The sequence below is a fragment of the Nanorana parkeri genome, unplaced genomic scaffold (genome assembly GCF_000935625.1).
Source record: "Nanorana parkeri isolate BGI_ZX_2015 unplaced genomic scaffold, ASM93562v1 scaffold857, whole genome shotgun sequence".
Taxonomy (NCBI): Eukaryota; Metazoa; Chordata; class Amphibia; order Anura; family Dicroglossidae; genus Nanorana; species Nanorana parkeri.
In genome coordinates this window covers 128,662-144,685 of record NW_017307125.1, presented here as the reverse complement: position 1 = coordinate 144,685, position 16,024 = coordinate 128,662, and the positions used below count along the sequence as shown (strand labels likewise).

At 37.9% G+C, this 16,024-nt stretch overlaps 1 protein-coding gene across 1 annotated transcript; it reads left to right on the top strand.

Annotated features, from left to right (window-relative positions):
* The first annotated feature begins 11,654 nt into the window (after positions 1–11,654).
* On the top strand, positions 11,655–12,587 carry LOC108794488 (olfactory receptor 1013-like). The gene has a single exon (XM_018565534.1). It carries the CDS (start codon positions 11,655–11,657, stop codon positions 12,585–12,587), a length of 933 nt encoding a protein of 310 aa, XP_018421036.1.
* The last annotated feature ends 3,437 nt before the right edge of the window (positions 12,588–16,024 follow it).

Below are 16,024 nucleotides of genomic sequence, written 5' to 3'. Positions count from 1 at the left end.
GAGCCGAATGCCACTCAGCGGCATTCGGCTATTCACTCACTGCTGTTCGGCATCTAACCACCAGCAGAACCACCTGGCAAGTAGAAAACAGTTGGACGGAGCTAGCTGTCACTGCTAGCCCCGTACAATCGTTTTCTATTCTTTTTTTGATACTTTTTAAACTATTTTTCTAGAGGTATCGAGCAGGATTGCCGAGCCGAATGCCGAAAGCCGAACAGCAGTGAGTAGCCTGACGGAGGTTCGGCTCAGTTGATCCAGATGTTGGATCGGCTGAGTCGAACTCCTTCTGCACTTCGTGTCAGCCGAACATGCTTAGCATGTTCGGCCGACCCGAAGCCATGTGAAGCAAGCCGATGTACGGCTGATTTCAGCCGATATTCAGCTGAAATCAGCCGTACAAGCTTGAAGTGAATAGCCGAACAGTCTTCGGCTCACTTCACTTGGGGTCAGTTGTTCACTCGGCTGCCCTCGGCAGCTTAGTGAATAGACCCCCAACAGTTCCTGAGCTTATCCACCCGTAGCTGCTAACACTCTATAGTGCTTCTTGTCTATGATTCTCACCCTACTCTCTAGTTCTGGCCTGTTTGAATGAGTCCTCTGCCTGCTCCCTAGTCCATTTTAATCTGCACTAACGCAAAATTAAAGTGACACTAAACTCAGGAGTTAAACCTTAAAAATGTATTTAAGTACCTTAATTATTAACAAAAATGTATCTTATTTGTGTATCACTCGGCTGTAGATCCTCAAATCATCTCTCAATTGGTGCTAACACTGTCCTTCCTTCTGGAGGCTGACTACTTTTGTTCCCCATGGTCTGGGGATGAGATTGTAGTCTATCCCAAGAGTGAGCTTGGAGCAGTGACTAATTTACAACACACACAGGGACCATGGGGAACAAAAGTAGCCACCTTCCAGGAGGAAGGACAGTGTCAGCACCAATTCAGAGATGATTTGAGGCTCTATGGCTGAGTGATACACACATAAGATACATTTTTATTAATAGTTAAGGTACTTCAATACATTTTTAAGAGTTTAGTGTCACTGTAATTCTCTACTATTCCTTGGATACCCACTGTTCTTATGTCATTGGATATCTATTCTCTGATTCTCCTGGATCATCACCCTCCAAATCCCCAGACACAGTCTGTGATCCCCAGGAGCCCACAATTGTGCTTGACCAATTTATTTGGTCTTGTAACTAACTTGAGATAATAGAAGATACATAGAGTGAGGGAACCCACAAAGTGTTAACAAACGTCTAAGACCACTTTATACGTTTGTTATTTGTTACTGAATTTGGGTTAAGTATAAAATTACATATACATTTTCCTTTGAAAACATTTTTGCATTTTCATTCTTATACATTTAAAAAAAGTTATTAGGATGCCAGCATGTAACTTGTATAACTAACGAACTAACTTTTTATGTTGTGACCATGTGCCCAAAAACTTTCTCAGATTGTCTCGATGGATTTGAAACAAGACTATATAAACTGATTGTTTCAGGATAGAGGAGGCAGTCTGAGAATATCAGCTTAAAATCTGTGATATCCATTTCCGGGAGAGTTTTTTTTTTTTTACGGCAGCAGAACCACCTGGCAAGTAGAAAACAGTTGGACGGAGCTAGCTGTCACTGCTAGCCCCGTACAATCGTTTTCTATTCTTTTTTTGATACTTTTTAAACTATTTTTCTAGAGGTATCGAGCAGGATTGCCGAGCCGAATGCCGAAAGCCGAACAGCAGTGAGTAGCCTGACGGAGGTTCGGCTCAGTTGATCCAGATGTTGGATCGGCTGAGTCGAACTCCTTCTGCACTTCGTGTCAGCCGAACATGCTTAGCATGTTCGGCCGACCCGAAGCCATGTGAAGCAAGCCGATGTACGGCTGATTTCAGCCGATATTCAGCTGAAATCAGCCGTACAAGCTTGAAGTGAATAGCCGAACAGTCTTCGGCTCACTTCACTTGGGGTCAGTTGTTCACTCGGCTGCCCTCGGCAGCTTAGTGAATAGACCCCCAACAGTTCCTGAGCTTATCCACCCGTAGCTGCTAACACTCTATAGTGCTTCTTGTCTATGATTCTCACCCTACTCTCTAGTTCTGGCCTGTTTGAATGAGTCCTCTGCCTGCTCCCTAGTCCATTTTAATCTGCACTAACGCAAAATTAAAGTGACACTAAACTCAGGAGTTAAACCTTAAAAATGTATTTAAGTACCTTAATTATTAACAAAAATGTATCTTATTTGTGTATCACTCGGCTGTAGATCCTCAAATCATCTCTCAATTGGTGCTAACACTGTCCTTCCTTCTGGAGGCTGACTACTTTTGTTCCCCATGGTCTGGGGATGAGATTGTAGTCTATCCCAAGAGTGAGCTTGGAGCAGTGACTAATTTACAACACACACAGGGACCATGGGGAACAAAAGTAGCCACCTTCCAGGAGGAAGGACAGTGTCAGCACCAATTCAGAGATGATTTGAGGCTCTATGGCTGAGTGATACACACATAAGATACATTTTTATTAATAGTTAAGGTACTTCAATACATTTTTAAGAGTTTAGTGTCACTGTAATTCTCTACTATTCCTTGGATACCCACTGTTCTTATGTCATTGGATATCTATTCTCCAGAATCATCACCCTCCAAATCCCCAGACACAGTCTGTGATCCCCAGGAGCCCACAATTGTGCTTGACCAATTTATTTGGTCTTGTAACTAACTTGAGATAATAGAAGATACATAGAGTGAGGGAACCCACAAAGTGTTAACAAACGTCTAAGACCACTTTATACGTTTGTTATTTGTTACTGAATTTGGGTTAAGTATAAAATTACATATACATTTTCCTTTGAAAACATTTTTGCATTTTCATTCTTATACATTTAAAAAAAGTTATTAGGATGCCAGCATGTAACTTGTATAACTAACGAACTAACTTTTTATGTTGTGACCATGTGCCCAAAAACTTTCTCAGATTGTCTCGATGGATTTGAAACAAGACTATATAAACTGATTGTTTCAGGATAGAGGAGGCAGTCTGAGAATATCAGCTTAAAATCTGTGATATCCACATCATCCACACAATATGCATTAGGAAACTTGTACCAACATGTATTTCTATTTTTTTTACTTGTTAAAAAACACATTTACTTTTATTCAATATTATAAACATTTTTTTTATTTTATTTAAAAAATCATGCTTTGCACTGGCAACTTTTAAAATAAATTTTAATTGGCAAAAAACTGATTTGCAACTATCTAGGCTGATATACATCCCTAGGTAAGTGTATCTTTAAGTGTCTTTTCATACTTGTTCCTTTTTCTGCAGTAAAACAGTTCAATTTTTATCAAATGAAAGTGCATTTTTAGTAGAAATCCCATTTTTCTTATGTGAAAGCTTCACATCTATGCATTGCAGTTTAGTGTGATTTTAAGGGAAAATTAGAAGAGTCCATTCCTACGTACACCTGTGCATTACCATGAGTACTGCAAGGCATACAGAGTTCAAAATGGGATTATTAGAAATTCATTATTTTAGTCATATGAGGATTAAAGAGTTAAACTAACAAAGAGAGTTAGTTTGTTAAATACCAGGACAGTAGTAGCATGTAATTTGCTCTGAGGTAGGCAGTGTGTCCCCAGAAACGCATCAGCCATAGTGTCAATGCAGACTCTGCAGTCAGCTTATGTTAGCTGGACATCTGTTCACTGTAGTATATTGCGGTCACCATTGGATGTGGATGTGAAACCATGAATGCCAACTCTGTTGCATTAATGCACTCTGTTCTAAATTAATTATGATTAGATGTATGTATTTTACTAAATAATATACATAATATTGCATGAGGCAAATTAACTTTCTTGCTTTGTTTTGGATAGTTCTGAATGGACCTTGTAATGTTCACTAATGTGTTAATATTTATATAAAATGTAACAGACTATTGCTGAACTGTGAACATCGAGTGAATGTTCGGCCACCTTTTTTATGATCTTCCTCTTATGCTCCCCAATCTGGTCCTAAATGTCCTAATGGTGTGCAGCTAACACTGGCTTTTTCTTTGGTCCATGCATCCATTTACAATGCTTTAATCATGTCGACCTTTGTGAGTATGTTTCTCATCCACTATTGTTTTTAACTTAAATACATTTATCTGCACCAGGAAAGGTGCCCCTTGTTTGTGCTTTTTCAACGCTATTTAGAACACGTTTGCCTAACTTTAGACTATTCCATTTGTTGTATTCAATTGTGCAAGCATGATAAAGTGTATGTCTAGTCAAAACTATATATTTTTGTTAATGATAGAGTGGGAAAGGATTAGAAGCCCTGCCGTGTAGTGCTATCTGGGGCTCTGTTAGAGTTAGAGAAAGATTTCCCCTCATTTATAGTAATTTTTTTTCTCACTTGCTGTCTGGTGAAACCATTGTTACCAGGACAGCAAGTGAGTGGACATCTCTTTAATATAGTCTTGGACATCTCTAACAGCCAGACATGATTTAAATCTTTCCCCACTCTATACAAAACAAAAAAAATGGGTTGCTTGTACAATTTTATTTATTAAAATACATTTATTGATTTGAGTTTTATTTATGAAAATACAATCCTATATTCATTTCCAGCATTACCCTAGGTAGAAAAAAGCAATTGCAAAAAAGATATTACATAATTGTACAATAGAGTACAAAGACTGTGAGAGTCTTCAGTTCCTGAGTACACAATGTTATTCAAAGTGGATGGGACAGTCCTTTGCTAGATGAAATTAAATTGCATGCAGTTGGAGTTGGAGTCTACACACAGGTACAATAACTTTTTTTTATATACAGTTAATAAAAAAGCAGACACAGCTAAATTCCTACTGACTTTACACATCGATTATTTTAAGTTTCTTTTTCTTTGCCTGGAGTTCACTTGCATTAAAAAAAAGTGTGACTTTCATATAATATACACCCAGTTTACCAAATAGTTTATTTTAATATGCTATGATATAATATATAATATAATATAATTTTTATTCTTGTTTCATCAATATACACTTATTTGTTTTCTAATAAGTATTCTTACTTATCATTAATATTATAACATTTAAATAAATTTCCATTACTTATTTATACATTATCAACAGAAATACATTATCAGACACCCATCATTTCATCGTCCTACATCCTCTCTCTTACACTTACTCTCCTGAGGTTCGGTAGATCAGTGTTATAGACATGTGTCTCTATGTGAACCTTTAGTGCAAACACCACAAAATCAAACAAGTCCTCGGACCAACCCTCCTATTATCTTACCTCAGCCCATTTTGGTGACTCAACTCTACTCTTCCATTCTATTGTTCGTATTCCAGTGACCTTAAATCTACTATAACATTGCTGCATCTTCCTTACAACTAGGGATGCACAGATACTTTTCGAGTACTAGTGCAGATACTTGGCATTTTCATGAGAACTACCAGGGTTGCAGTGGTTGCAGCTGGGACCTGGCTCTGGCACTCCACCACTATCCTGAAATCATTAGTCGATATTGTTTTAGAAAAACTGTCACATGACAATAAACAAAAATGTATCAGTACTGGTACTTGTAAGTACTCGGCAAGTACCAGTACTCGTACTCGCAAAACTGGTATATGTGCATCCCTTTATTTATATTTATAAAAACAAAATCGTACATTAAAACAGAGATGTACAAATCCCGGGAGCTCAGTGTGCTCCTTACAAATGACCGCTGCCTCCTAATTTTTTAATTTGTCTCTAGTGTAGTCTTTGAGCTCAAATGTATCGGTACATTTACTCGTACTTGTACCGAGTACTGTACTTGGTATCTGTGCAACCCTACTTACAACAAATAATTAGTGCATAGTACCCCTACACCCCCTTATCTCACTTTCCAAATACTCCTGTGTTCTTATTATGTTCAAAAATTAATTTGTGTTTATGTTATTTTTAATCCCTTTCTCACTTTTCTGTGCATAGTCTCTCTCACTCCTCCCTGTGTTTAAGGATGCCCTAAATTGGGATTCTATGTTATTAATTTATTATTACACCCCCTGATTTCCTTCCTCCAACATTCGATTCTCTCTCACCCCTTCACTACCCTGTCTTACAGATCGTAGGCCATGTCTAGTTTTTATGCCAATATATACTTTCCCTTTTTAACTACTACTTTTATATGGACCTTCTATACCCACCTCTAACAAAAATCAAATTCTATATACCAATTTTATTTTAATATAGTTTATTTGACAACTTTCCCTCTTTTTATTTAAACTCTATATTTAAACTCTATATGCTTCCCACTTCTCCCAGATCTTATCATATTTATTCTTCCTTTCATCATCTCATGCCCAAATAGTTTGCTCCTCAGATGGCTTTATACAGAGGCATGTAAATGGGGGAGAAAATTATGGATTTCTGCAGACTCCTCTGTAATATAATCACTAGAACACAAAGGGTAGTCTGATGGATCTAGAATTTTCAGCATTCAAACTTGAACGATGATGGTTTCTAAAACAAGTATTTGTTTATGACCATTTGATGCTCTAAAACCCTAATGTCCAACCTGTGACCCTTTGACACTTATTGTCTGACCTTCAGAGCCACTACAGATAGTAATCTGTGTTTTCCTTACTTAGATTCCTACTCAGGTCAGTGAAGGGCAGTAAGGAGCACAAATGTGGAATTGATAAAGAGGCTGTTATAGCAGTGATCTTTAGCAGTTTCATGTAATGTGTCCCCAGACTGGTTCCTCAAACATGTTCCAAATCTCGACCAACACCTATAGCGTGTTGCATTTTTTAAGTCCCTGACTATCTCCTTTTACATGTCTGTAGTCTCCAACAGCTTTCTGTTGCATTAACTTAACTGAATACTGTGTGTGGTCCTCTAGTGATATCAGGGGTCCCATCTGGCACCCCCCAATATCAAGAAATTGACCACCACTCCTAAAACACAGTATCCGCCCAGCCTGTATACCATGGTCCCAGACAAAGTCCTGCAATAAAAGGACAGGCTAAAAAATAAAAGGTAATTTTTGTTGGAGGGAGATCTTAAGATTTTCAGATAAAATGCTATACATATACAAATTTACTATTTTCAGGTTTCGGTTGTCTTTGTTTGTAGTGCTTCATTTGAAAGAATATATTCACATGAAAGACATCTTATTGTTGCTGTTTTTCAACTCAGATGCTTGTCAGAGCTTCTCTATTAGCTAATTTATGGTTGTAGTCTGTATATAGGTGCAGTATGTTGATTAAAACTGTACTTTAAGTAATTATTCCATATGACATTTTTTTTGTATTATTACATAGGGTAAATGGAAGTGAGAAATACAACATTATCTTCAGAATTTATTCTCCTGGGGTTCTCTGAGTGGCCACAATTTCAGCTCATACTTTTTGCCATATTTCTCCTGGTCTACTTTATGGCACTGGCTGGTAATCTGACAATTTTTGTGGTGATATTTTCCTGCTCCAACCTCCACACTCCCATGTATTTCTTCCTGTCCAACTTATCCATTCTAGACATTACTCTGACATCAAGCATAATGCCTAAGCTCTTAGACATCTGCTTAACTGAAAATCACCCTATTACATATATTGGGTGGTTTACACAAGTCATTTTCTTTGTGATATGTGTTGTGGCTGAGTATTTTCTCCTTGCGGTCATGGCCTATGACCGATATGCGGCCATCTGCTGTCCACTGCGTTATTCCTCTTTAATTAATATGAAGACCTGCCTCCAGCTTGCACTGAGTTCATGGATATTGGGTGTTTTGGAATCTTTTGTTTTGACTGGGTTGATTTCACGATATCCTTTCACAAAATACAAAAAAATTACTCATTTGTATTGTGATATGAAAGCACTTCTGAAGTTGTCCAGTAGTAGCACTCGGGTGGCAGAAATGGCTATTCTAGTGCCTGGAGTGATATTTGGATTCTTTCCTTTGGTCTTCATCTTAATGACCTACGTCTTTGTCATATACAGTATATTAAAGATACGGACTAAAGAGGGAAAGAGCAAGGCCTTCTCAACATGTTCTTCTCATCTTACAGTGATCACCTTGTTTTTTGGGATCGTTCTCAGTATGTATATGAGACCAAAGTCAGCTTACTCAATAGAGCAGGACAAAATCCTAGCTCTCTTGTATACATCTTGCATTCCAACCCTCAATCCTTTAATCTATAGCCTAAGAAACAAGGATGTTCATGTGGCTCTACGAAAAGATAGATTGAAAATTTCAAGGCCATAATATAATATAAAGGCCATTTCTACAAAAAAAAGGCCACCCTCCCTAATCCCTTCCATATCACCTCCCTGCTACCAATTCATGCTTTAAAAAAACTTAACCCCCTATTTTCCTAACAGAGTCCACTGCCATGTGATCCTCCGCAGTACCTCTTCCCAGGAAATAGAGACAACTGATTTGCACTTGACTCTGGGCCTGCCGATTGCTCTTGTTGCTGCCACTTGTTGTGATGTTATCATGACATGGCTCATGAAAGTCTTTGGGACCCTGAGAGTACTCTACCAATTAACATTTTCATCAGTCATTGGGATGTGCCCACCGGAGAGTAACATGGGCACTAGAGGAAGGACCCTGCCATTTCACAGTACAGAAGAAAGAGGACTCAAGACCTGGTGTGTCTCCCTGGATTCCGGTAAGTGAATAGGGATTATTTTTTTATAAAGCTTGGAGACTAGGTAAAGGGGGTGGTGTGGGTTTTTGTTTTTAGTTTTTCACCCACCTGAAGATAAGCATAACAAAGTGTACAGTGACTTGTAATACATGTATCTTGGCCCATAAAAAATAGATTAGGGAAAGTAACATTTGTTTTACCAAATTGATATACCAAGCTTTCAAAACCAATCAACATTCATGTCACCTAATTTAGTTATATTTACATAGCTACATAGTCCTTCTTCCATGTGTAAGAAAGTTTATAACAAATCCCAGTAAGTGTTTTATGATTATTTCTTTGAATGAGTATACATAGGGGCTTCTTGTTGTCTTCCTCTTCACAAATAATGCCATTCAAAGCTATTATCAAACAGGATTTAGCAAACAGTAAAAACACCCCCTTTTGTCATTTGTAAACACATTTTAACCTTTTAAACTCATTATCCAGCTATTCTTAGGCCAGGTCTCTGTTAAACCTATTGGGGATGATTTACTAAAGGCAAATATACTGGAATTTCTCCTTAGCTTATTGAATGTGGTGAAAATTCACTTTGCAAAGAATACCCAATCATGCACAAGGAAATTAAAAGAGATGCATTTCAGAAATTCCTCGAATGCCATTCGGGTCTGGGAGCCAAATACATTTATTACTAAAGCTGAGGCTCCCAGACACAAATGGGATTTGGGAGGTCCCGAATGCAATTTGGAAATTCGGATCCCGAATGCCATTCGGGTCTAGGAGGCTCAGCTTTAGTAATATATGTATATGTATATATATATATATATATATATATATAGCTCCCATGTTGCCATAACAAAAATTCGTATTCAGGCACATTCGGAGGGATTAAACCGGAAAACACATCTGATTGGCCGGAAAAGTAACATGTCTGATTCAATTTAGTTTTTGAAAAGAATTTGAACGGGATGCGACATTCAGAAACGGAAATTCGGATGCATTTGGATGCTTTGGGATTCGGAAATTTGGATGCGTCCGAATGTCCAGATTTTGAAAAATGTGTCTGAATTTTGATTCGGAACTAAACAAATTCTACATGTCTATTACGGACTCTCCATAAGACTGGATGGAGAATATACAGGGCATACTTGGGCCCAACAAGTCTGGATGGAGTGGTGATTCTCCTTCCCCCTTGCCCCTACCTGCCCATCTCCCATGCCCCTCTTCTCCCTCCCTTATACCCCACTGACCAGCAAAGTGATGCATAAATGAGTTCACTACTGTACTGCTCCTTCTTTTACTGTCCAGTCACATGCTGGGATAGGTCCAGGGTTACCTTGGCTCAGAGGAATTGGGTATAATATTGTCTGACTGAGGACATCCAACAACAGAACTGCAGGGGAAATATTTGAATTGGAGCTGAATATTGCAGCAAAAGGTGTTTTTTTATTTAACTTATTTTTGTCTTTAATGAGTATATGAGATTTGGTGATTGGGCAATTTTAGTGAATTTAGTGATCTACTAAAATCATGGAAATAAAAGTTGACCAATAAAAGCACTCCCAGCAGTGTTTTGGTTTAGCCCGATTATTATATCTCAACTGTCATTTTTGCAAGCCTGCATGAAAATGTGTAGAAAAATTTAAAAAGGTGCGAAACTAAAAAATATATACTAAATACTATCATTATAAGTATTAAATACATACATTTATCAGAATATAACATTTTATTACATTTGCATCAGGGCAGAAGCAGACACCAATTAATATTTTGTGTGAGAGCAACACATACTCTTTAAAATGCATCAAAGTCTTCCTACACAGTCTCTGAAGGCTAATGGCTTTTCAAGAATAATAATTTCAGGGCTCTGCATTATAAACCCCACAGGACATAATACAACTATAAATACAGTTCTGTTCTATCTGGCATATCTCATTACATGGCTTTGAAAAGGGATGTTCAAATAGGTCACAAAGGTGTGATATGGAGTTGCCACCTCCCCTTGTTCTGATAACGGCCTCCACTATTCTAGGATGGCTTTCTATGAGATTTGGTCTTTCAGAATTTGTGCCCATTCAGCCTATCTGTATGGCCCATATGCATACCCTATCTGTATGGGACATTTCTAGAAATAGTTTGATAATTAAATAACGTTTAGGGTCATGTGTGAGCTTACTTGTGTCCATTATGATTTAGTAAATAAAAGAGTTTGATTTATTGTAAAGCTAAGTCAAAATATGTTTCAATAGCATTTCAAGATGTCCTATCAGCTATTTTTCCCTTAATGCATGTATGCTGTGTGATCCCAATTAATGCTTACTGACATTCTTGGAATAGTATAGGCTGGGGTATATTTAAAAAAACGTGAATGTGACTATCACTAAACATTTAATGGGGATGAATCAGTCACTGTCATTTGAAACACAGAAAAATTTACCTGCAGTGAATGTTTGGAAAATGTCAAATGAATTGCTTTAAAATATATCCTAATTTTGCCATGGAATATAATTCAACCACACAATATTCATTTTTCCTTTTTTGATATCCTTCTTGTGTTTGCAGGGGATCTTACATTAGGATATAAACATTTCATGACGAGTAACGTATGCTTAAATAGATAATATAAGGTATAAAAAACAGCTGGTAGTATGGAGGCCTATAAATCTCACAGATTTGACTCTTTTACCATGGACATGTTACCACTGACATTGAATTGAGCCATTGAAGAACAGTCAGTACAGTCTTAAAGTACACTGAACAATTTGGAAGGTATAGAACCCCTGTCTTTTTTTATTTTCATTTTGTCTCTGCCAGGGTGATTCACCCTCCTTATATGTCCTGTTTATCATTGTCACTGGGACAGAAATAGAGGAGAAATCTTCATCTGTTGACAACTGTGTCTATTTCACCTTATGGAAAATGTTTAAATAATTTGCCTTCAAACCAAAACAACAAAAGCTTGTATTGTCAATGTATGTTAAATTTATACCTTAATAGAAGGTTAGAAACATTTAAGCAGTACTCGATGGAAATCTGGAATGGGACAGATTTTAAAGAGTTTCAGCTCCTGGGATTCTATGAGTTACCTCACATGCAGCTCCCTCTGTTTGCAACCTTTTTCCTCATATACTTCATGGCATTGTCTGGGAATACAACTATCATTACTGTTATATGTACTGAGTCTCAGCTCCATACACCCATGTACTTCTTCCTGTGCAACCTTTCTTTTCTCGACCTCACACTCATATCAACTGTTCTCCCAAAACTTCTACATATCTGCTTAACAGGGGATCAGACCATTACCTACTTGGGCTGTATCACTCAAATGTACGTCTTTATTATATGTGTTGTTTCAGAATACTGTCTGCTTGCCATTATGGCATTTGACAGGTATGTTGCCATCTGCCATCCTCTACGCTACTCAACATTTATGAGCTTTTCTCTTTGTGCTTGTCTGGCTTTGGTTTCTTGGCTCTGTGGCCTTCTAGATGCCTCCATTTATCCTGCATTGTTGACTCAACACAAGTTTTGTAAGTCTAATGTCATTAATCATTTATTTTGTGACTTGAAGCCACTTCTTAAGCTTTCCTGCAGTAACTCTCAGAGCATTGAGTCAGTCGTTCAGTCGTCTGGTGCCCTCTTTGGTTTCACACCTCTAGTCTTCATTATAATTTCTTATGTCTTTATTACCTCTGCCATCTTAAAGATTCGTTCCACCAAAGGAAAACACAAGGCCTTTTCTACTTGTTCATCCCATGTCACAGTGGTCATCCTGTTTTTTGGAATCATCCTCGGGATGTATATGAGACCTAAATCCGCTTATTCTATAGAACAGGACAAAGTGTTTTCAGTGCTGTATACATTTTGTATTCCCACCCTAAACCCAGTGATCTATAGCCTGAGAAATGAAAATGTGAAAGTGGCTTTAAGAACACTGATAAGGAAGATTCAGAGATGAATGAAGGGCACAAAGGGATTTTAGTGCATATCTAAACCCAAAACCCCCCAAAAATATTATATTAAAGCTTATAAGTTCGTCGATTAGGTGGCTGCAATAGTTTTCTTTTTTTAGGCCTTTTTCCATTTATTTTCAAATTGGTACCATAAAATACATACTTCCTGCCCCTAGGTGGTTGCGCTTACTCTTCATGTATGTCCATGGAGGGAGCCAAGATTACCAACGAGGCTGAACTACAAGCATAAAATTGCAACCACTCCAATCAATCTATAAATAGTTTTTTTTTATATAGTAATGTTCATATGTTAAGGGCATTTCACAGAACAATACAATACAAAAATGCCCCAGCAGTAATACCAGATATGCAGGAATTCTATACTGTTTTAACAATTTGTGTTAAAAACAGAGGCTTATGTTGAAGTGTGATCCTTAACTCTAACAGGTCTATTCACAAAAGGGTGAAGAGTTTGGAGAAGGCAGGAGAAGGGATCAATCTAGGACAACATTGCTAATTTGGAAAAATTCTCCAATTCAGCTCACTTTCCAGTTCAGCTATGTTATCCTAGATTGTTCACTTCTCCTGTCTTCTCCAAACTCTTCACTCTTTTGTGAATATACCTGTAAGTCTATCATAATTCCTTTCTAGGGACATTTATAGAAATTAATACAATGAGGGTAGGTATGCCTGGAGGTAGCCTATTCCAAAGGTGCAGAGAGACACCAAAAGCCCAGCACAGCTCAATTGCAGCTAAGACATCCAGTGTGCCCCATCCAGTGCATCAAATCCTGCAAGCAAAACAAAAATGGCAATTGCTCTAATCAATTTGTAACTAACTAGCTTTTTAAAATAAAGGTGCACATGGGAATGGCTTACTGCAGTTTCTTGCTGGATTTGGTGACAAGGCAGGGTGGCTTTTTCATATATTTGTAATAATTTTATGTAACAAATATGCAAATTGTTAAGAAGAAATATATACACATACTTTTTTTGCTGCTGAGTGCTGAGAATTGTTCATATTGATTTGTTTTGCAAACTACAGACATGGCCTTTATTAATTTTCATTACAATGGGGATTATTAGTTTACAGAAGAAAGATAGGATTGTTTTTGCTTTCAGTTCAGCTTATGAGCAGGGACAAGGACACTGCATTTCTGGCAAGACCAACAGGTATTCTCTGTGCTTACAAAAATAATTCTTAGCCCGAAAAATAAAACTGATGCAACCACTGCAATTAATGACTGGTAATCTGCAATATATTACAATTTTATTTTGGGGTTAACTTACCCTTTAAGGTAAATATAGTCACACATCAATAGTTTTTGTTGAAGCAAAGAGAATCTTCACTCCATAAGCTACAGCAATTTAGACTAAAAACTTGAAATATTAAAATAAAAGTTACAATAAATATATCAAATTATTTAAAAAATAAATATATTTATATAATTTGCAGTTAAAATGCCTTTGTTAGATCGTTTAGGATGTTAAAAATTATCATCATATAAATATATTTGTAATAATATTTTAGGTGTAATATTTAAATATATTAATATATATTCATTTGTTACTGAGCGTTTACGTCTTATAAACCCCATGAGCAAGCAGTAGATATAGGCAAAAAGTTTTTTTAAAAACGCTTTAACAGCGGTTTACACTTACCTTGTTTTCTTTGCGAGCTCCCGCCCGAGAATCCGAAACTGCCCGGGCGGCCGCAAAGCATCTTGGGGTGGGCACATGCGCAGTTCGGATTTCCGGAGGGGAGACAAGCAGAGACGCAAGGTAAGTTTATGGACGCGTGCATCCGCATTCAGACACTGCTGGATCAGAAGTGACTGCAAGCAGAGAGGAGTCAGCGCTGGATCGGAGAGCCGCCGCACCGCTGGAGGGACAGATGAAAACACGGGGAAAGAAGAGGAAGATCGGATTAAGAGACATCATTTAAGGTAAGTGCTAACATTAACATTGGGGGGAGGGAAACAAAAATTATCATTTAATGTCACTTTAACTGGGGCTTCTACTTGCTTCTCCCCATATATAACCAAGCCCTGTTCCTAATCCTGGGTTATGCCTGGCAAGCATACTGTATATACATTCTGGGTATCTTAACAAGCTTAGACTCGCTTAGACACACACCACTGCAGCAATAGAATTATGGCAAGACACAATGCCTGATTTAACAGTTTTATTTTAACTAATGTTGCCATCACTTTCCAATTTGCCACCAGTACTATATAAACAGAAAAAGAACACAGCGCTCTCTTAGGAATGTGGGGTCTGTGTAGGTGCAAATGATCTGGATTGCCGCTCTAAGAACAGGGGGAGAAACCTGTGAACTAGGAAAGAAGGGGGAAAATTAGAGCGCAAATCCTGGGAATGTGGGGGGTATAGGGACAGCCAGTGTGTGTGTGTGACGGGTGAAAAAACTAAAATGTATCAAATCACAAAAGGTGAAGGACTTACTTGTGGAGCCGAGGTCCTGTTATGGAGGGCCCTTTTGGAGTGTGGGCAGTGCGAGATGTATTCGGTGTCTCCCAGCAAGTGGAGGGATGGATGAAGGAGGAATCAATGTGGACTGGATGCTGTATGTGCCCGGAGACTCCGTCACGTCCTAAGAACACTGCCATCAAGACCATAGGCAGCTTCTTCACCCGTCCCCGGGCACTGGCTGTCCCTATACCCCCCACATTCCCAGGATTTGCGCTCTAATTTTCCCCCTTCTTTACCAGTACTATATACTAGCTTTGAATGTTGCACTAAACTATGGAAAAGTTACCTTCTTTTGTTCCTCCTATATATTATTTACCCTTCTTTCTGCTGTTAATATTTTTTATGTATTTTATTATTATTTGTTATCTGAAAAACGCCTAAATAAAGAATGCAAAAAAAGAAATACTAGACTTGAATTGTTTATAAATATTTTCCATGTTTTTGCAAACACTTCCCTGATTATTCCCAGAAAGCCAGTGAATGTTTTCTGTATTCAATGGCTGTATATTCACAGCTTTGTATATTGCCGGAGAATTCCAGGGATGGACTCTCACTGAGCTCCCAAGATGCATCTGCAAGGTCTAGGCACCTTTTTGACCAGTATGTGCTTTGGTCACAATTTGTTAAAAAAATTAGCTTTTTTTAATTGATTTTTTATTCATCTTAGACATCTGCTTAAGTGAAAATTACCTTATCACGTACAGTATATTGGGTGCTTTACCTAAGCAGTTTTCTTTGTGATATGTGTTGTGGCTGAGTATTTCTTCTTGCGGTCAGGGCCTATGACTAATATGCAGCCATCTGCTGTCCACTGTGTTATTCTTCTTTAATGAATATGAAGACCTGCTTCCAGTTCACACTGAGTCCATGGGTTTAAGGTGTTCTTGAAAATGTAGTTTTGACTGGTTTGATTTCATAATATCTTTCACAAAATCCCCCCCCCCCCCCCCCC